The sequence below is a fragment of the Chelmon rostratus genome, chromosome 11 (genome assembly GCF_017976325.1).
Source record: "Chelmon rostratus isolate fCheRos1 chromosome 11, fCheRos1.pri, whole genome shotgun sequence".
Classification (NCBI taxonomy): domain Eukaryota; kingdom Metazoa; phylum Chordata; class Actinopteri; order Chaetodontiformes; family Chaetodontidae; genus Chelmon; species Chelmon rostratus.
The window spans coordinates 16,515,744-16,538,042 of record NC_055668.1 but is presented as its reverse complement, the minus strand read 5'-3'; the positions used below and the strand labels follow the sequence as shown (position 1 = coordinate 16,538,042).

At 42.7% G+C, this 22,299-nt stretch overlaps 1 protein-coding gene across 4 annotated transcripts; it reads left to right on the top strand.

Annotated features, from left to right (window-relative positions):
• Window positions 1–487: 487 nt before the first annotated feature.
• On the top strand, window positions 488–20,634 carry mgmt (O-6-methylguanine-DNA methyltransferase). Of its 4 annotated transcripts, none has more exons than XM_041947674.1 (5): window positions 488–579; window positions 3,108–3,254; window positions 12,069–12,229; window positions 16,642–16,781; window positions 19,816–20,634. In XM_041947674.1, exons 1-5 carry the CDS (start codon window positions 569–571, stop codon window positions 19,942–19,944), a joined length of 588 nt encoding a protein of 195 aa, XP_041803608.1. In that variant the 5' UTR covers window positions 488–568; the 3' UTR covers window positions 19,945–20,634. The 4 variants fall into 4 exon arrangements, with proteins under 4 accessions (XP_041803608.1, XP_041803609.1, XP_041803606.1 ...); XM_041947675.1 differs by having other exon boundaries at window positions 492–579; window positions 3,111–3,254; XM_041947672.1 differs by lacking the exon at window positions 488–579 and adding an exon at window positions 588–782 and having other exon boundaries at window positions 3,111–3,254.
• Window positions 20,635–22,299: the final 1,665 nt, after the last annotated feature.

Here is a 22,299-nt window from a genome sequence, read left to right as displayed (position 1 = left end):
AATAAGAAGGATTGTGCTCTGTCTCGTGTTGTTCATAATAACATGGCGACTTTATTAGTTGGTAATACATAAGATCTCATTGGTTGTTGGAGTCACATAGGTGTTTTTATCCAGAAACATTATGCCTGGGACCCTGAAGACCTCGCCGAGAAGCTGTCACTGGAGACACAGATTTGGATAAATGTCTCAGCTATAAGTGGAAAGATAACAGTGTTTGAAATTAATGCTCAAAATCTGCATTATCATATTTTTTTTTTCCTGCTGTAAAAATATCAAGCAAATCAAATATCTAAATCACTACCATTACTAGTCTTCGGAGTGCTGGGGACCCCCTGAAGGACCCCAAATCCCAACTTGAGACCTATTAGACAAGCCTTCTATGTCTGTCCCTGACAGGGGGAGGAGCGGGGACTTCATACCGGCCAATTACAGAGCGAGAGCGGACTTTTGCCTCCTGTGATTGGCCGACTCGAGCACGCAGGCTGGAGAAACAGGAAGAGACTTTCTATAACGTTTGTTTTGCTGGGGCAGGAGAAGCGGACATCGCACAGACGCCGTGTGGTTGCGAATGGCTTCATTGTAAGACACTAATTTGGGGTTTTAGACTAACTCCAGCAAAGCCTGACATAATTGGCGGTCCAGAAATGATCCCTGTCCTCGCTACCGAGGGCTATCTTTTGAGGAAGTTAGCGTAGGCCGCCATTAACGAACCCCGCTTATCTTTTCGACATTTTTAGTGCACACTCATCATTAAAGATGTGTCTTAACCCGATTAAAGGCAGGTAAGACGCCTCAAGAATCGCAGCAATCTTCGTCTACGCTTCGGCATGAATTTCCATCATGCAAAACATCACAATAAGGACACATGTTGCATTTCCACACCTGCGCAGTCACAGCACTTTCTACTCAATTAATCACGCAGGTTTGACCAGGAACTAGTCTAATGAGAAACGAGTCAAATGATTGACGAGCGTGAGGCTGCTGCCAGTGATTTTTAACAACACAAGCTGCTTATTGTTTGTTGCTTCTCACCGTGAAGAGCTGGGTAAACACCCAAACGTTCAAATAGTCACTTAGACATTTCTGCTGCACCAAAAACGGCACAAAACAAACACGATAGCATTATTTTTAATCAGTGCAGACTATTAGCCAAGGCCATTATTGCCAAAGTCCATTATTCTATCTATGAGTCTATTACCAGCTTGCTAAATGGCAGGCAGTGTGTTCAGCGCTTATCCAAAGTGCACTGTACCATTGTTTGGCTCAGAAATTTCTCGCCTTTATTGTCAGTTCAGGCAAACCCCCGATGAATACAGTGAGAGCTGCAAGAGTAGAAACAAGAAAGTTGAAGCAGACGCATTTGTGATCGCATACCATGACAGATGTGGTGGTGTGTGTGTGAAGAGGGGGGCAACTGAAAGTCTAAATGAAATACTGGAAATGCATGACTACTTTTTATCACATAACCTTTGTTTAATCTAAAAATAAGTGCATCCATTCCTAACGTCGCAGGCTACATTGAGCAGTGGAACATCTTTAATGTTTTAGGGCTGTAACTTATTTTAATTATCAATAGATGTATAACATGTCAGAAAATAGTTAATGCACAGTGTGCTAAAGCTCGAGGTGACATCTTCACCTTCACCTTTTTCAGTCCAAAGCCTCCCCAAATTCTGTTTGCTATCACGCAAGACAAAGGAAAGCAGCAAATCCTCACATTTGAGAAGATGGATCTTGGGGATGTTTAGAATTTCTCCCTGGAAAAATAAAAGGATTAATTGATCATCAGAGTAGATGCTGGTTGGGATTCATCTCTGTACTTTCTTTGTTTTTTTTGCTTGATTTAAGGTCTCTAGTGTTAGGAGTTTAGTACATTATGAATTGTTTACAAAGGTAGGACCTACTGATTAATAACAGAATATATATTTTTAGATTTAAGATGTTGATATTGCAAAAGGAAGTTTGTCCATATACTCGAGCTGCAATGAGTAGTGTATCAATTGATTAGTCAATTTAGGGAAAATTACTACTAATTTGATAATCTGTTATTTGATTGAGTCACTTTTCTAAGCAAAAACTCCAGTCTCTCTCTGGTTACAGCTTCTCACATTTGAAGATTTGCTACTTTTCTTTGTTTTATATCTTTGTAAGCTAAATATCTTTTGGTTCTGAACTGTTGGTCAGACAAAACAGCGCATGTGAAAACGTCGCCTTGGACTCTGGAAAACTGATGGATGTTTTTCACTATTTTCTGACATTTTGTTGACTAAACAATAGATGATTAATTGTGAAAATAATCAGCAGAATCATTGACACTGAAAACAATCATTCGTTGCAGCTCTATATCACAATTATTATATGACCCCATGAGTTGAAAATTCTGAAAGTGAATACACTATTAAAAATGAAAAAAGAGAGATATTGTATTTGTACCCTTTAGACACTTTTCAGATCAAGGTTCCAGGAAGGAAAGGTTTCCTTCGTTGAAACTCTTACAATCAATGTGACCTTTATTTATTATAACCCCCATCTCTCAAAAACTCACATATAACATAGTCAATCATCTCTCCTTCCCTCAAAGTAAAAATAAAAAAGGAACTGCTGTCTGGTTATTGCCAGTATCCATCTCAGTCGTCAGAAAAGCTGCACGTTTTTGCTGTTGTTAAGGGCTGGAAACCAGAATCCCATCGGAGTTGCACCCTAAGGAACAAATTTAATGCTAGAAAAACATCCCGACCATCAACCAAAAATGACGGATTGAAAATAATGTCGAGCTATCTTGGGAATCCCCCACCAGACAAGGGAACAGACTGCATTGTTTTTCTCATTTATGTGATATATAGAACAGAAAGAGGGGAAAAAATGGGCGATTTATTGGTTAGATAGGCGTATTCTTTTCCATGCACAAAAGAAATATTGGATAGTAATGTGGGGATCAAGTCACATCATGACATTGTTTGGAGGCTAGGTGTTCAAATATGTAAGTCATCATCCGTTGGTGGCCCGCTAGGTTTTCAATAGATCATTCAATGCAAATATGTGTGGGAAATTGTGAAAGTTGCCACATGAATATGTCAATGAACAGAGTGTAATTTGTGCTTCCTTAGCAGGGCAGCGATGAAGAAGCAGAGGGAGAGCCAGTGCACTCAGAAGACCATCTCATTGCTGAGCCCCCTGGGGACGATCCAAGTCAGTGGATGTGAGAATGGTGTGCACACCATCCAGATCCTAATGGATGTCGCACCTGCTGAAAGGTACTGTACAACAGCCGGGATGGTGACGTGATAAACAAAGGTGTGAAATTTACAGGCGGACAGAATCCACTCCTGTGATGGAGTGCCACCATTCCTCATTGGAAGCAGGGCATTTTTGTAGATCCCACAAGAAATATCCTGGAGAAAGTTGGGCAAATATGAGCAGGCACTAGAAATATGAGGGGCACTAGAATACAGTTGGGCTTGAAATTAGATTTCTGATGGCATGTGGTTGTGATTCTTCCTGCAGTATATTTGAAATTTCAGAAAAATAACTTGTTTATTACCCACAGGGGAGTTGATTAGAGCTGATGTCTGTAGGGTCAGCAAAGGCCATGGGGAGCATGGACTGTTCACTCCTGTTTATTTATGTTTCCTTCAAGTTGTATGCAGTAGTTCTGAGTGTCGAGCGACACTCAGAAATGTAATATGTGATTGCATTTCATGCCCTGCCCATCCCTCAAAATTGTTAGAATGTTGACAGTCTTACTGAAGCGATTGAAACTGATTAAACTCAGCGTTAATAAGTACTTATTCCTTATTTTTACAGGTCCACATCCTACATATCAGATTAGTTTTGATTAGATTGAAATTAAATATCCATGTATCGCAGATTCGCATTTGATAAACTTGAATGGTTTGGGAAATTAAACCATTTTCAAATGCACCCGGATAGGAAGCTATCCTTTTGAAAATGTATGTTCAAATTCTAATTTATGGAAACCCATTAATGACCTTGTATATTATACCTCAACATGTGTTTCCTTCCTGACTGTCTGCTATTTCCTAAAATTTATCAAGCAGTAAAAACATTCCACTTGTTGTTAATGAGTTGAAGTGAGAAAATTAATAATATGGAATTTTGATTATGGAAGATGTCCTGTAACCATGCGCAAGCACCTTTCTCCGTCTCCTTGTGAACAGGGTTTAATTTGTGTGTTCAGGTTCAGTAGGAATATGCAAATGAATTTAATGATTCGCATCACTAGATCATTTCTCAGTTTAATATCATTTGCTATGTCGGTCATAAGTGAGGCTTCGATCACATCGCTGTCTGTATGTTCTCAAAGGTGTGAGCAAGAAATCATTAAAGAAAATGTTTAGATTGTATCACGACCAGTTGAATGTGATGTTATTGTCACAGGACAGGGGAACTAGAGCCACCTCAGATATATGGAGTAACGCAATGTAAACAGGCATTAAGGGAGGCGAGATAAAGTGACAAAATATAGGTTTATCTTTGCAACCGGCTTTACATGTAGATCTCACAAAAGCCTGCCTGTAGCAGTAATAGTTCAAATCAGGCATTTCCATTGATTTATTTATGACATACTAAACAAGGCTCTTTCCAGCTTTGGATGTGGTATGGCACAGGCTTAGGAAGTCAGTGTGATAAATGATCTCTAAGAGCATATTTTGGATAAGGGAAATAGATAACATCCATGCATAACATAAGGGAGACCTACAGTAGATATTTGTGAGCAAGTCAAAGCTTTGAAGGCTTATATGACTGTGTTTGCTTTCTGTGTTTGTTTTCTTTTTTTCCCACTATTGGTTGGTGTTGAACAGCTGCAGCAGCAACAAAAGCATTCGTGGCATTGATAGATAGTTATTGATAAATGCCATTATAGCTACATAAACGCCCTTGAAGTATTGCTTACACACCATGACCGTCAGCTCTTTCTAATAGAAATGTCTCAAGCCCCTTTTGCTTCCTAACTGATCTTAGGAACATTTCCTAAAATCAGCCTCCTCTGCCAGTCTAACGACAGCCCTGAAGGCACCATCAGATGAACAAATTCATTACATCTCAACAACCCCTGTTGGGGCCTTACGCACCAGCCTCCCTGTTAACCAGCTTTTTCCCCCTTTTAGTTTTTAGCATGGCCTCGGCGTTCGCAGAAAAATGATACGCATTTTGTTTACAGGAGATTACTATTATCTGAAATATGATGCTTCTTGCCTCTTTCACACAGAGCACAGACACATAATACAGAGGAAATCATAGAGTACTTTTTTATTAGGGTGAAAAATGAAAAAAGGGCTGGACTCCTGCCCCGAGACATTTTGTGAGCATATTATTTTACAATGCTTTGATCAATTTGTCTGTCAAGCTGGCTGAGATGTGGGGGAGCAGGAAAAAAGCAATTTAGCTTGTGAGGTCCTCAATAGAAATGTACTACAGGAGCCTGTGTGTGACATGTTGCATTAGAACCTGAGTAGCCTTTATTGCCTGATAATGTCGCGAGGCAATGCCGATATCAATCACCCTTTAACAGCCAGTATGATGTGTTTTTATGAAAAGAAAAGAAAAAATAATGCATGAAGCATTTCTTGGAAAATAATTGATTTAATTCTGAGCTGAGGGATTTCTACTTTTAACAACGTGAAAATATTGTGTTGGAGGAAACAGGCACAAAATGTGCTAGAAGCTAAAAATTGTTAGGAACAAGCTCTTTGCATATGCTCCTATAGAAAATTGTAATTAATTTTACACGGATAAACATTCTGTCTCATTTGCATATAGATATAAACAATATATTTGTGCATCTGAATTCCCAGCACACTTGGGTCACATGGTCTGCCTAAAATCCTAAGTGGCTAAAACCCAAAATTATCATTATATTTCCCAAGCCATAAATCCGCCTTTTTTCTCCGACACAAAGCCTTATAAATCTGTGTCTGATTTTTCACATTGCACATTGTTTTTAGTTAATGATTTTCATCTGTTTGTTGTTGCTGTGATAGTGGGGAAATGTACCATATGCTCCGGCAAAAGACAAATGATTAGCAAATGAAATTCTGGACAGCTGTCTGACTGAAAGCGTTTGGTTGATAGCATTCTGCTACCATAATTAGCTTAAGCTTTGGGTTAATTAACTTTCTACCTGGATATGCATAATAATAGCATTCTGCAGAAAGCCAAGGAGCTTCCAGTATATCAGCAGCAAAGGCTGGCTTTTTATTTTGTATTTCGGCAGCATATTTCAATTTCAAGAGGCGATTTAGCTCGGGAGCATCGTCAAATATTGTAGATTTTACTCCCCAAGCCAGATAATTCTGAAACAATAGGGGTGTATTATGTGGCAGAAATGCCATTTCTGAATGTAATTAAAGCGGATGAAAGCAATCACCAATTTTTAAATGCTTTTGTCTAGCATGAGGCCTACTTGTAAAAAAAAAAATACCCATCAAGAGGAGAAAAGAGGCAAGAGAACCCCCAAGTCCTTATATAAGAGGCCTTTGAGACTGAAGTGAAGTACAACAGTAATTAGTCTTTTGTATGAATTTGCCGGCCATGGTCATGATTAGTTAAGCATATGAGAGGACTGCAGGACTGCATTGGTCTTAAGGAGGAGGGTGTTAAAGTCTATTTATCACCAGTTATCCTCACAGCTTTCCATTATCACTGACAACACTGGATGGGGCCTGAGAACAGCCTAATTGTTCTGAGGTGGAGTGTTTTTGTGTCAAACCCGTCACCCCAGTCACATTGGCATTCATAAGCAGCCAGACATTTTCCATCTATCCAGCCCTAATACCCAAGCTGTCACAACAGCTTTTACACACTACCAACGCTGGTGTGAAATATCTGAGGTGATGCATTTATCGTTTTTCTCACACTCACGTAGTGTTGTGAATCAATGTCCTGGTTCACGCTGAATAGCGGTATGGTAAATGTGTTCCCTGTTTGGGGCCTGTTTACGTGATGTGCTCACACACCGGGAATCATATCAACAACTTGTACTTTGCCCCCCCCCCACACACACACTATAATTTCTCTCTCTTCGTCTCTGTCTCACTTCCTTTCTCTTCCTCTTATATTTAGTCTTCCACCTAATCTTAATCAATTTAAATTATCCCGTTGCTCGATATGTGGACACAACGGTGCGCTGAATAAACTGCTTGCATTTGTGACTAAAATGCTTTGTCATACAAACAGTGATGTGCTGAGATATTGAATGAAACCATCAATAACGCAGGGGGGAGACTTTTTGACGTAGTCCCTTTAGAAATGGTATGAATAATTCATTGTGTAATGATATTCAGATGATTTTTTGTTCTATTTTTCACTGCGGCCTTAGAATATTGTTTTGCATGTTGTGAAGTGTAGTACTCAGCTGCGTATTCATTAAGGTGCTGCTCCCACTGGCCCTTGGACCCATCTGTGCTCTATGTTTATGCCTCCATCTCTCGGGACCGTCCCAATCAGGCTGCATGTGCCATTTCCTGTGTAAACCAACACCTGTGTAACACACTACCTGTAAACCGCCCCACGCAGACGAGACACTGACATTCGCTCAGATGAAAATCTGCAAATGTTGTGGTTTCTAAAGCAGAACCTCCAGGGTGAGGACAGGAGCTGAGCGAGAGTTACCCTTCACTGTAGCGCTGCAGCTAAAAGCAGCTCCTGCACTTTTTTTTCCCCTTGTTTTGTTTTGTTTTGTTTTTCCCTGCTGTCGACCGGGAAGTTTTTCCAGCGCGAGGGTTGTGCTAGTTTGTTTTAGAACTTGATTGGATTCTATATCTGCAACATGCAGAAGTGTACAGTGTGTGACATACTAAAGCAATATGCAGAGAGATGATTCCGCTCTGACATCTTGGAGAGGAGTACGAGTCAATTATGCCCAAGTGTTGTTCTTGCTTATCTTCCTGCGGCACCAAACAAGGATTTAGTCAAGGATTTAGGGGTGAGGGGGCGGTGGTGGGGATCATGGTAAGCGGTTCACAACAAAACACTCAAAACTCCTGGGAGCGGGCACTGATTTAAAAATAAATTACAGAAGACGAAGCGCTAACACTCAAGGGCCCTCGGCAGTGCTGGCGTACACAGGTGAAGATTAGCCTCCTCGCTAATCAGAGGAACAAGGCAGTAATTTGCTCTGAACACAGACAGTAATTAGGACTTGGTGACACTGGATTCCCATAATGCCTTTGAGCTTGACGTGGTCAAATTTTGACAGAGGCTATCCATGCAGGGTCACTGTCCCCCCAGTCTCCCGGCCCTCTTCAGTGGAGGCTCTAAAAGGTCCCTGCAGTTACAGGGGATCCCTAATGTACTTTATGCCTCCCTCACTGGCTCCTTACCATTCGGGTAATTGGAATCTCTTACTGTGACACTTGAGAATAGAGGCTAAAAACACTATTTGAAACTGCTCAGTAGTCTGTTGTAGATAAACATTGCTGCGTCGGGGTGTGGATACACTACATAATGGAGTAAGAGTTAAGGCTCTGGTAATACATGCCTTCACTGACTCCTGTGGCTAGCCAGTTGGGAGAAGACCTAATTGTTGTGTGCTTTGTTGCCTACTCTGCAGTATTTTACCACCACCTTTATGTATTGAATTGAGTGTTGCGGCCTCTTCGGTGGACATTCGCTAATAAGAGTTGCTGGATATCTGGAGAGCAGTTTATCCGGCCGAGTTGTTTTTATTTTGAAACAGCGGAGGACAAAACGTGCGCCCCCGAACAGAGTAGGAAGCATTCCTTACAGCTTACCACTCCAAAAGCTCTCCACTTTAGTGCCGCAGTAGCGAGATAGGCATCTGAATGATCTTCAAATGGTTGAACGAGCTGCATTGAGCAAGTGGCTTACAATTGTATCACAGCCTTTGGCTCAGAGACCATCAGGATCTTGACATTCATAGAGACATGCTGTATTTTTTTCCCTTTTTAGACAGTCATTTTAGGCTTTTTTCATGCTCTCTTGAGTCTTTGACGTCTCTGAGTTAAGTATCTGCAGCTATAAGGCTGAGGAAAATATTGGACTGCTCTTGGCCTTTTCTATTTCATCCTCTGACCCGCCATGTTACCCATGATCGGTGAAGGAGAACTCTGGCAGGCCGTGTCAAAAGTGACAGCCGATCGAGTCGGGATGAGCGCCATCACGCTTCAGAGGATGGAGGCATGAGTTCTGAGTTTTTCCCCTTTTTGTGCAATATACCATTACACCCTTCGCCAGATTCCTTTCAATTAGATCCTGCGGTTAACCTGTTTCATTCTTACGTCTGCAGCTGATAGAAAAAGTCTTACTTGAAGTCTTGTGCAACTAGAGATACAGAATATGCCAAAGGAAGAAAATTAATGTCAGCTATTTTTTTTTTTTTTGCCTTTGTCTCCTTTGATTGTTTCTTCCAGGATGAATGAAATAGCCTCCAACATTATATAGATGCTCAATTCATTCTTTATATTAGAGTTGGAAAATAGGTAGAACTCCAAATGACTCCCACTTTACGCAGCAATGATTTATGGTAATTGGAAATTGATTGTGACAGGAGCACAATATTAGAAATTTTCTCAAATCGCAATCGTCTATCAAGGGAAATATTCTTTTTAGTGCAGCAGATCCTGGCTAGTTTGGAATTAGTTTCTTATTTCCTTACCTGTGATGAAATAGTAAACGCCTGAAGGACATGGCAAAAAATAGGATTTTAACTAGTCAAAAGATAATGGATATGAATTTTGCTTTAACCAAATTTAAATTGTTAAACACTGCTATTGAACCACTGTTTGTAATCACTACTAATTATAATTATTGGCTTTTATACAGAGGATGGCAGTTACTTTAAGACAATATAAAGATTGCTCCTCCTTAGAGAGTTTCTTTGTAATTAGCCCGACATTTATTACACATCTCTTATCTCTCATTTGAAGGGCAGAGTTTGTAATGTGCCGTTCTGGACTCTATAAAGATCACATGATGCTGCTTGATTTGTGATTCATTGAAGCGACTGGAAATGTTGCCAGCACAGCTACATCTCCACTGCCCACATGCTCTTTAAAAACAATCCCCCATTGCACCTCGAGGTGACAGACTTCAGCTCCACTGATGTTGTTCCACTTTTATTTATTTATTTTGGTGTTGTTTACCGGCCATAACATGTACTGCATTGCATTAACTTTTACTACTGTCAATGTTGTATCACTCAAAGCACCTTTAAAGCCGGCGCATCCGTTATGGGGGCTGAGGGGAGAGGAAAATTAGCCACGGTGACAAGTCTGAAGTGTGAGCTGGAGGTCAAAGGTGCCAAAGCCTTAAGCAAAGGTGCTCTAGCCTTTGTCCGGTAGATTGTAAGGGCCTGCGGGTCCAACAGGAACATTTCCACACACAATATCCCCGAGCTGTCAGTGTGCAGCGGCTGGAACATCCTCTCAGAGAGAAAGAGGGGCTGTGGAGGGGTAGAGGAGGTGGTGGTGGTGGTGGTGGTGGTGTTGGTGGTGGGAGGAGGAGGAGGAGGCGCGTAGCGGGTGGAGGGGAAGGGGGTGTTCTAGAGAGGGAACAGTGGCCTGAAGATCCTTGCCGAGAGAAAGAGAGGTGGGGGGATGGTGGGCGGGTGGGTGTCTGGGGGGTGTAGGTGGTGGGGAGCCAAAAGAGCTGGAGTGGGAGGATAGAGAAATAGAGAGGGGGGAAATGAGGAGGGAGAGCTGGGGGAGGAAGGGGAAGGGAGGGAGGGGAGGGATAGAAAGGAGAGACAATGACAAGTAGGGGCTGGCTGGGCACTCACCCATGCCGACAGAGATTGCCATGAGCCATGGCCATTGTTTGAGCAGGTCTCAGCTCAGGACCCGCCGGTGGGTTTCCGAGTTTTCACCACTCAACTATAAACTGCTGTGCGGTTTATTTAGAAATGAGAGTATTTACACATTTTACTGTATTTACACCCACTGTTAAACGGCACCCGGGAGATTTTCATCACAGAGCCACAAACTAGCAGGCAGAGCGGTTCCCTGAAAACTGACCCGCTCCGTCATTACACTCCAGTAAACCTCGGCTTCACGTGTCCAATATAAAACGTTGCTCAAACTGTGACCTGCAGAAGTGTAAAAACACTTGAGGGCCGCGTTGTTACGGCCGACAGGAGAGAGACGGTCTGTGTGTTTAACAAAGTAAATGTCTATTATTAATACCATACAGGATAAGCCAATTTTGAAAAAGGGGCACTTAAATGGTGATATTATTTATTTATAAGTCCTGTACACCAGTTAATGGAATTGGCGGGCAGCTTCAGATCCACAACACAGCTTGAGGTCCACTTTGCAGTAATGCACATGCTAAGAGAGGACCTTCCCAGTAGGGTCTTTAAGTGTCAAATATGGGTCAGTCTGCTTGCATTGACCTGGGGGGTGGTCAGCAGCGGAGAGAAATTCAGCTGTTAAGTGATGCCAACTCAACCATCGGCAAATTCCTCCAAGCATCTACTCATGCTAAGATGCACGTCCAAGTGCAGCGCTTTGCTGGCCAGCACTGCTCTGGCCAAAAAATCCATTTATTCTTGTCATGAACTATAAACTAGACCCAAGCTGAGTTGAAACTGTTGTTAACGCTGTGCTCTTAACTTTTTCCCGTAACAGCTGCAAGACTTTTGAAAACTCTTTTTTTTATTTTCCTTCGGCTTTTTTTTTTTTTTCTAAGAAGCTGGTTCTGCTTCCTTAAAGCAGTTTGAAATAAACTGTTAGCGCCGTTCCTTATGAGCTGACAATGTTTTCTTTCATACTCTATCATGCTGCGCTTCATATATATATATACATATCTACTGCTGCAAATGTCTGCATCACTGTCTTTAACGTTTTCTTGAGCTCCTCTCTGTCTTTCGCAGCTTTGACATTTGTCGCATAACTTAAGATTTTAAACACGTCTTGATTGAACAACTTTAGTTTCACTCTGCAAATTATGTCATCTTGCATCTGTGTCACCCGTGGCGTGTTATTACACTCTTGTGACATATTTTAGCACTGTTCAACCAAGAATCGGGTATTATGATTGCTCCTCTGATCCCCACCTCAACTCCCCATCCTGCCTTATGTGCCTCACAGGAGCGGCGAGGCCCCCCTGAGCTGTGTGGTCAACGATAGCCCGGCAGAAACGAGCCCCGAGTTGCAGCGCTGCGTTGAATGGCTCCAGGCGTACTTCAGTGAGCCGCAGACCGCTGGGAGTCTCCCGCTCCCTGCCTTTCACCACCCCGCCCTGCAAGGAGGTCTGTCATGGATAAATATTTGCAGAGCCATGACTGGGATCAGGCTTTCACTCTTAATTGTCAGTTACATCACTTACACTCACTGGCTCACTGTGTTATAATGAAGTATTTTATGGCTGAGAGAGAGGCAGAGAGAGGGAGAGCGGAGGAGAAGCGAGCGAGTGGGTGAGCGACGGAGAGAGAACAGAACACAGAGCTGTAACTTGGTTCAGTAATCTGTGGCAGCTCTTACCACGCGTGTTAGTCTTGGCAAGCTTTTCCATGATTCTTGGCACATTCTTTGAAACTGATCGAATTCCACTCTTGACATTTTCAGACAGGAAGCTTTTTTTTTTTTTTCAATGACAACATGTGAATGGTGGTAAAGTTTGAATGAGCTTATTGTTGGCTTGACCAGTCACCTAGGGCGGGTAAAATGAAAGCACCCCAAAAAACGGACAATTAGCGGCCTTTCAACTGGTAGCTGCGGCCGCAGAGGGCGGCGAGTTTAAAAATGAGGAATTAATTATCCCCGCCGTTTTTTGTTTTTTTTTTTCCAGGAACCAAACAATACTCGCAGCCTGACAACTCATTTTTGAAATCATAAACTTATCGCGCTTGTGCTGTTTTCAAAACAATTACAGGCTATTTCTTTGTCACACTGAGACGCTCATTGCATTTTAACTTAAAGATTTCGCAGAAGCGCTCATTTAGACCCAGAAGCACACCTACGCAGGGAAAAAAAAATAACTCTAATATATGCATTTAACAATTGTGCCTCTCTTCCCCTGCAATCAGGCCTTAGTCGCTCTCTAATTTCATGCAGATCTGCAGTGCTTGAGTGATGGCATTTTCAATGAGCAGGTACTCCGTCGAGACCCTGTATACAGCTATGAGTCCCACGCTCCCGCAAAGGCAATGCAGAAATACATCAGGACCAATTACGATATCAACTTTCAGTGTGATTCCCTTCGCCACCAAGTGCTTGTGTACCAGCCCCAGGCTCTTTCAAATCGCATCTCATCTGAAGTCTTTGGGGTTTTAATTAAATTTCAGGATAGATGGAATTCTTCATTAGTACCTGATCTGAATAGGTGATTGTGCTGTGTTCCACCTCTCTCCCTCGCCTGTTGTTTTGGGGCTCAGTAAATACAGGGTTTAGGCTTGGATTGCTCTCAGTAGTCAGAACCACAGGCCATGCCAGTATAAAAATGTTAAATGTGAGCATCAAGAGTATTTGTCTTTTGAGGGAGGAAAATAGAAGGTTTCCTTTTCTTTCTTGTTCTTTTTTTTTTTTTGCTTGTTGATTCACAAATATTAAGGATTACTTTTCGCCTTACTGCTGCACAAATTCCTCCTCGATCTAGTCATGCAGCCGTCTGCCTGGGAAAAAAAAAACAAAAAAAAAAATACAAGTTTAATCAGGTCATTACAATCTGTGACAACCAACTTTTGTTTGCTCAGTTATCTTGTGGGAGAACCTGAACGCGACAGCGCTCTCGCTGCACTTGCTTGTCATGTAATATTGAGTTGTGACCTTCACTTGAAGTGTTGCCATGTTTATTTACACATTTCTGACAAAACAAGCCACTTTTCATATTAGCTGTCACGTTATACCTGAGCAACAGAGGTGACATGAAAGGAGACGCGAGGTGCGGTTTTCTATACTGTCTGACTGATTGTCATGCGCAACATCACACGCAAGTTTGGTCGTCAGAGGTAGAGGAATGGCGAGTGCGTGCGTGCGTGCGTGCGTCCTGCTCGCGGAGCGCGCGTGTGTGTGCGTGCACTCGCGTTCACCCAGCTCAGAAAAACACAGACACCATCATGAGTTCTTAAAACGATGCATATTCTTCTCTCATTAATTATACATCCATATGTAACAGACGAGAGGATCTTAGTCTCGGTAAGCGGCACAGGGAATATGCGGGGAGGGGGGCCAGGCAAAGGGGGGAAGGGCGCTCTTCAAAGCCCAAATGACTGTGTTCCTGCAGGAGCCTGAACCTCCCCCTGTGCACAGCGCAGGGCGAGATGAGACACTCACCAGGACTCGCCCCTGTGATGTGGAGAGGAATTAGGGAAATGAACGTTTTCAGAATATCGAATAATCAGAGAATCATCAGCACCCCGTCAGCCTTCAAAAGTATGGATCCCTCAAGACTCAAGAGACACTTTGACTGGGAGTCAAAGTCTTCCCTCCCATTAGACACAAAGGATAATGAGGTAGCTGGGTTTCCACTATTGTCTTTTTATTGTCACAGGCATGTATGAGGTGACTGTCAGCTGGAAGTCATCTCCCCAAATCTAGCATTAGCTGGGCTGAAGGAAGTCAGTTTTTTTTTCTTTCAAATTGCTCTCATATACAAAATTATGAGCAAATCAATCATACATGTCAATATCTTCACAATCACTAGATCAGTTCGATTTGGGGTCGATCTGTCTCTGCCTCTGCAGAGGCCCTATCACCTGGCCTCATGGTAGGTAATGACCTGTGACATAATTATGGGATGTCTGTAAACATGTAAGTGGTTCCTCTCAACTTTTATTTAAACAATTGACATCGCTGCACCCCGATCTAAAGAGGGTCCTGACCCCAGACACACCGTATTAGGCTCTTTATGAAGTATGGGGCTGGGGGACTGCTCTCCAAATCATTGCTGGTCACCTCGAGTGACCCGCGTGAAGTCTCTGTCACTAACACTGATGAGGGCAAAGTTCTTTAACCTCTGCGGCGGCAGATAAAAGCGCAGACACTTGTTTTTGTCCGGAACTGTAGGAGATGTGAAACCTTCCAGGAGAAACAGCTGCTCGGTCTTTATGAAAGGTGTAAACAGCCCCGTGGCTTGTTGCTGGGTCTGCTCGCAGGCGAGGGCGCTCAGCGGCGTCTGCTGGCGTGACGCTGACTTTGGTTGTTTGTCAATAACGTTTGCATCAACGGGGATTTGTCCTAGCCATAGTCTGGGCAAGTTGTCATCTACCCACCGGTGACAAAGCGATATCAATATGTACCGCGCACATCATGTGGCCAAATCCGAGCTTTGTGAGGCAGAATAATGCATAAAAGAAATTTCAGTATCTCCTCATAACATTAAGTCTGTCTGCGTAAGAACCCGTCATCTCGTTGACAGCGTGATTATTACCTGAAAAATTATTAAACAGTACCTACGGGCCTTGTTCAAGACAAAGAACTCACATGGGTGCGCATCAATCAAATATATCCCCTTTAGGTTTTACACTTATTCCCCCCAGTTTAGGCAAATTGCCTTGTTCGCATGGCTTTGTGTAGTGGAGAGTGACTATAAGGTAGCGAGGGAGCCTGGGGAGCAAAGGATGTTCACTCTGTAGAAGAGAGACAGGGGTGTGACATGTTTTCACACAATGCCAATTTAGAGGGATTTCTCATAGATCACTTGTCATGTGCTCTCTTAGACCATATAAATGAGAGAGAATGGGAGATCACTAATTGAATTTTCATGACTGAGTACATGTATATACTAGAAGAATGTCACCCCCTCTTGATAACGAGACCATTGTTCCCCATCTTGTTCTCTGTGCAAGAGGAAAAAAAAAAAAGTGTTGTTCGCTCGCTACACGAGCTCTGTGCATCCATGTCTTAAGGTTTCGAGATGCTTCAAATACTTTTCCCCCTTTTTCTTTCGCAATCAGAGCCAGACAAACATGCCTCTCAGTCACTGCCTGGTAATCCAGAAAAAAAAGATAATGCTACTGCTAAAGTGCTAATGAAATCAAAGCCGTTAATGTGGTCGGTTAAGCTGCGGATGATTTGAAGAATTCCGCCATTTAAGTGAAGATGATATAATGAATCTACTCTGAATAGAAAGCAATTAAAAGGACAAATTGGTCTGATTAACCTCAAAGTCATCCCACTGCCACAAATGGTATGCAACATTCAAATTATTATTATTAAAAATCTGGAGCAGATTTGCAGTCTTTTTGGCCTCTCTTAATCCTTTTAAATGAAGGAGCGAACTTTTTTAATTTTAGCTGTGACCTTTCAAAGCATAACCTAGATTTTTCTGCCATAGAAATAATTTTCTCACATCTGCTTCTGTAGCATGTTGATACTAGCTCTAAGGTCAAAGTGAGGGACTTCTGCGTATGTGGTTGTTTAATGAGCCTTGTAAAGGAAAAAGGAGCCACTTAGAGCCCTTGTTGAAGAGGAACTGGGCCTCAAACATGTGATCAGACATGGTGAAAAACTGCTCAAATCAGACGTGTCAAACTTTTGATTTCAATTTGAAACACTAGTTTATTTCAAAAGAGTAAAAATCAACGTTGTGCTCAAGTGTTGTCTTGTTGTCATCAGCCTCTCAGTCAGCTGTCTGAGTTTGATTGATTAAACGAGGAGCTCTCTCTCATCCTCTCTTCTCTCCTTCCGCCTCTTCCTCGCTGTCCTCTGCTTTGTGGCGAAGACGCCTTCACCAGCCACGTGCTGCAGGTGCTTCTGAGGGACGTGAAGTTTGGAGAGACCGTCTCGTACAAACGCCTCGCCGAGATGGCGGGAAACCCCAGAGCGGTGCGGGCGGTGGGAGGGGCCATGAGGAGGAACCCGGTGAGTGTGGCTGACATTGATTGACAGGCTCGCTTGCTTTGTTTAGTCAGATCGGGGAAGTGGTTGTTTTTATTAGAGTTTAATGACATCTTAACCTGCATGTTGTGTGCAAACAGTAAAGCTGCCTGTCGTCAGAGCTTAATTAGTAGTTTAATAAGGTTAGTAAAGGAGTGTGAGGACTGGAGACATTATGACACCACTTACAATATTAAATATAGAGCTGCAACGATTAGTCGGTTAATCAATTCCAGAGAGAATTAATGCTTAGAAACTAATTCTGAGACACTTTTGAAAGCAAAAACTCAAATTATTCTCTGTTCAAAGCTTCTTAAATGTGAGGATTTGCTGCTTTTCTCTGTTTCACATCACTGCAAACAGAATATGTTTTGGTTTTGGACCGCTGGCCGTAAAAACAAAAGACACTTGAAATCGTCACCTTGGAAACTGTGATGGATGCTGTTGTTTATTTTTTATTTATTTTTTTTTTCACAGACTAATCGATTAATCGAGAAAATGATCGACGGATTAATCAAAAATGAAATTAATCATCAGTCGCGGCTGTGATGAAATATTCTTAAATGTGATTTTGTAAATGTTAAACAACCAGACGAGTTAGAATAGACTGAAAGGTTTTATGTCACTGTTTTGTGCTGAAAAGTTAAAAAGGAAAGAAAGAAAAAAGGGTTAAATGAATGAATGGTGAATTTATTAATAAGTGAATACACACACACACACACAGCGTGTGAATAAATAGACATGATGTGTGATCCACACTGTGGTTCATTTAAACATCTAATCATGTGATCAAATAATCAGTCGACACTGATCGTGTGTAGAATGACTCTCAGCCCGTCTGTTTTCTTTCCTTCTCTTCAAGAGGCTCTTCCTTCAGAAAAGCACTTGTGTCCAATACAATCATTTTCCAGAAATCTCCCTGACGTAGGATCCGCGATCTGAACCGTAGGTGTGTTCGAAAAAGTGCGATGGGCGAGCGAAACGCCTCCCCCTGTGAGCGGCTGAGGAGTAAAAGTCTACCTACAGCACAATTTTAAGCCCACACCTTTTGTTCCCGTCCTCTCAAGTCTTTACTGTAGATGTTCGCTGCAAATCTCCGATTCTTGTCGGAAACCTGGCCCGCATCGTTTTCGCCCGTGAATCCGCTGTGTACAAAATGGAGGGCTAGAGGGCAAGTGGTGTGTCTCCTTTTGATCAAACCCTTTGATCAAAGCCCGTTTAGCTCTGCCCATGTAGTGCTGTGGGCACCACCGGTGTGCTCTGTGAGGCAGAGCACACTCCTTGTACAGAAATGCAGCCAGTGAGATGCTCTGTCTCGTATGCGCTGCGAAACGGCTCACCTCAGCGCCGCGCTTTTCCTCCGACGCTGCTGTTGTTACGAAAGCGGCAAGAAAAGTAATTTAGAATGACACCAAGTAATTTCAACCACGGAATAAATGCAAATAAAGCATGAGAAATAGCATTTGTTTTCTGGTTCTTTATATACTTTATATGTTACATTAGCCAGTGGCATTGCTTCTGGATGGCTGTATAATACCTCTCAGTCTCATGTTTTACAGACATTTCTTCCCTTTCGTCAGGGAGGCTGGGAGCCTGAGCCCTCAGCTCCTGATACAGATCCAGAGTCAGATTGTCAGTGTCAATTACTTGTCAGTAGTGCTGCTCCACTCAGGCTTCAGCTGTGAAAAGCTCAGTGTGCTCAATCGATCCTCGCCTCTCTGTGGCACTTCTTCTTCACCAGGATTTGAGTATTGATAAGCCTGGTGCAGTGCTCTTTTCCCCCCAAGTGAAGAGGCAGATCCGAAGGCCTTGAGGGTACCCTGCTCTCCCTCCAAACCCGGGGAACAGTATTGATCGGAATACTCGAGCAGTATTTCTCTGTCTGCAAGGTTAATCTGGGGCTCGGAAAGTTTTATTGCTGTTGATATGGGAGCGGGCTTAATGATGGATTTGAACCGAAACACACAGCGTGTCCAACTTTTCTATAAAAGGCTGGAGGTGCAGCCATCACGTCGGGATAACTTGGTGAGAGCGGAGGAATGCGGTCACAGTGCAGCAGCGGTTCTGATGTTTTTCTATCTGCCATAACGAGAACAAAACGAGGGCGACATTAAGACAATTTTAGAAGAAATAATTGCTGTGATTCACTCCAACCATTGCCACTCTTCTTGTTCTGAATTCACAATGATCGAAGTGTTTCAGGCTTGCTTGTTTAATCTTTCTCCAGCCATTTAGTTTACAAAGAACTCGGGACCCCCCTGGCAGTCGTCTGCAACAAGAGTAAACGCTCCACCGACTTCCTCTTTTTAATGATCACAGGGTTATCAGATCTTAATGTTGACACCCTCTCGATTGAATATTCATCCTGCTGGTGTTTTTGCCCATTAATTTTTGATTGCTTCTTTGCTTTACACTATTAAAGAGTAAAAAACATTTATACCCAAAGACTGAGCCATCACCCTGAATGTGGATTTGTGCAGGATCAAACCCGACACTTCTGGTGTGGCACTTTGTTTTCATGCAGTGCGTGAACATAAAAAAGAGAGAAAGAGAGAGAGAGAGAAAAAAGAAAGTGCAGATTCATATTTTCTGCACGTTGGTTACTTTTAAGTCACACCGTTTATGCGGTAAATCAGAGGTTCTTTAATACATAATACATATCTGCTATCAACACCTCCAACTGTTGTGTTGCTGTGACAGTAAATGTCAACCAGAGAGTAAGAAAGGCGTCGATTTTTAAAGCTCCGATCTGTACTTTTTTCCCAAATATTAGTTTTTAACCAACACATCACGGTTTTGTGGTAACGGTGCTGATCCTTCATGGATTTTAGATCTTTAAGCTTCATAACTCACACCGAAAACACGCTTTTTGCAGCCTCCTCACAAGCAAAATAACAAGCAAACATTTTCAAAGCGTCTCCGTTTGCATGCAAAAGTGTTCTTGCGTAACATTTGTAAAACTTGCCCGCGCGCTCATTTCCTCGGAGTTGAATCCTCTGTCGCTGTCTGCCCGTGCCAGGTTCCTCTCCTCATCCCCTGCCACCGAGTCATTTCGAGCAGTGGACAGAGTGGGCCGTACATGGGCGGCAAGGGCAACCATCTCAAACAATGGCTGCTCACCCATGAGAGGCAGAGAGGGGAAGACTAAAGCATGACAGAGGCCAACTGTCCTTCATTCAGCACACACACACACACACACACACACACACACACACACACACACACACACACACACACACAAGGCCTGTATTTCTTTTTTATTTTTTAAGAACACAAAACAGGGCCATAAAGTTTAGCGTGCTTGGCACACGCTGTGGAACAACTGGAGGTACTTGTAGATATTCAGCTTATACTACTTTGTTTTAAATCTAAGAATAGAGATGCTGCATAGTTAATGTGATACAGAGTTGTTGCAGAATTAGAATGTACAAAAATAACTTAAACAGAGAACAGTAGGAATTACAAACATATGCTCCCGTGGGTCTCCGTTGCGTTTGCCAGATAGTGCTGGAATGGTTTTTCTAAAGAATTATTATTCCCTTAAAAATATGTCTCTTGCATTGTTGTTGTTGTTGTTGTTTTTTTTTTTCCTAAGCAGAATTAGTCTTTGTACCTCTCGTTGGTTTTTTAATTTCCTGCCAAGTGAATGCTTTGTTCAACATCCAGTGATAAAGGCTCTGAATTTTACTGCCACAAAGCTTTGTAGTGAAGCATTTGTTTTGTCTTCATTTAGATCTCATTGTTTGCTCTCGCCTTATAATCCACCTAGAGTGGAGACGTCTTATGCACTATACACTGTACTTTTGCTACGCCACACATGTTTAAATAAATGCATCTCAAAATGACAAATCCTGCCTTTTTCGTCATTTTAATTGTGTTTAATTTAAAAATTGATTCCGTGTAGCGTTCGCTCAGTTCAGCTCATAATTAATTATGCTGCACGTCTTCCCTCCTCGCTGCAGCCCTCTATGTCAGAGCTCCTTTTTTTTATTTCTGAGGAGTGTTTTCCATTAGAGGGCAGTACAGAACGGGAAACAGAAATCAACATTTCAACCTTGAATTCATCCTGCACATTTAATCTGTGACTTAAATGTTTATATGTTATTTTATTTTCATCACAGCCCCGTTTAATCCCCTTGGGATGAATTATTCTTTCTTTAAAAAGGCCGTATGGAGAGGGCAGCCGCAGCGGCGGTGTGTGTTCAGAAAAATCAGCTTAGCTTTAATTGAATGTCCTGTGCTTTTTGTTTCCCTCATTTCCTCACGGTGATCTGTGGCGACATTGACAGTTTAGTCTTCTTTCCGCTAAATTCTGGATTCTCCTAACTGTCGAGTGCAGCCCCCGACTGACCCTTACTCGCCCATAGTTATTCCTCTTCTGTTCAGCCCAGGTAGCCTAATAATCCACCCTCCAAAAATAACCTCGGCTCTAACCTTTGCAGAGCCAATTCAAGTGGCCCGCTCACTGAATACATCTGAACTTTGCTGCATTTTTGAATTCCTTATCCGATCGGCTCCGTGCGGCTGTCTTGCCGTGCTGCTGGACTCGCTTGCTCTGCCGCTGGAGCACCATCGCGGTGTAGATGTTGAGGCAGCAGACAGGCAGATGAAGAATGAGACTCAGTCTGTGGTTTCACAGAGGGCTAATGATGCCTGTGGTGACTACAGGCTACAGTCAGCCCCCTAACGAAGGGAGCTGTGACACAGCCACAAGGGGTCCCATTTAAGCCAAGCGCACTCTGAAGTGCACTGTAAGCACCCTCCTTTTTTGCTTGTGGCTAAGTAAAATCTAAGGAATGCTACGAATTTAGCAACCAGAGATACCGATGTCTGTAGAGTTCTGTAGCTGATGTTAAAAAACAAGTCCGGCATCAAAGCGTCAGACATGCTGCCAGTAATTGACCATGTAATTGCTCAGGCATCCGAGGAATCTCTTTAAAATAATTCACACCTTTTTGCTTTCTCCATTTTAGCCTTTTCGGGGCATTTTAGTATTTATCAGCGTCAGCGGCTGCGTTATTATTATGTCTGTATTATTTTTGTGGTTGCATTTTCACCATGTGCACCACTTCCGTATCATGCTGGCTCCTTGATAAAAAGGAATTAGATTAAAAGAGGCTGAGACGATCTCATCATCCGCACTGTTAATCTCTGTGAAACCTTTAATTTTGGCCTAATATCTGCCTCCATTTCAGAGAGAGAGGCTGTGAGAGTGCACGTGACGGTTGCTCGTGCGCGCGTGTGTGTGCATGTGTGAGAGAGAGAGAGCATGTGGCCACGCATGTTGGTGTGTGCACATGTGTATGTCCATATGTGTGTGGGTGAAGTGGATGATATTGAGTCTGACTTCATAAATCACCCAGACACTGATAAACTCCCCATGCACCCACACACCGCTAATGGGCAACCCTTAAGGAGTGTGAGTGTCTCGTGCGGCGTTTGATTCAACATTTATTAACCCCCTCACACACACACTCTCTCTCTCACATACGACACACACTCA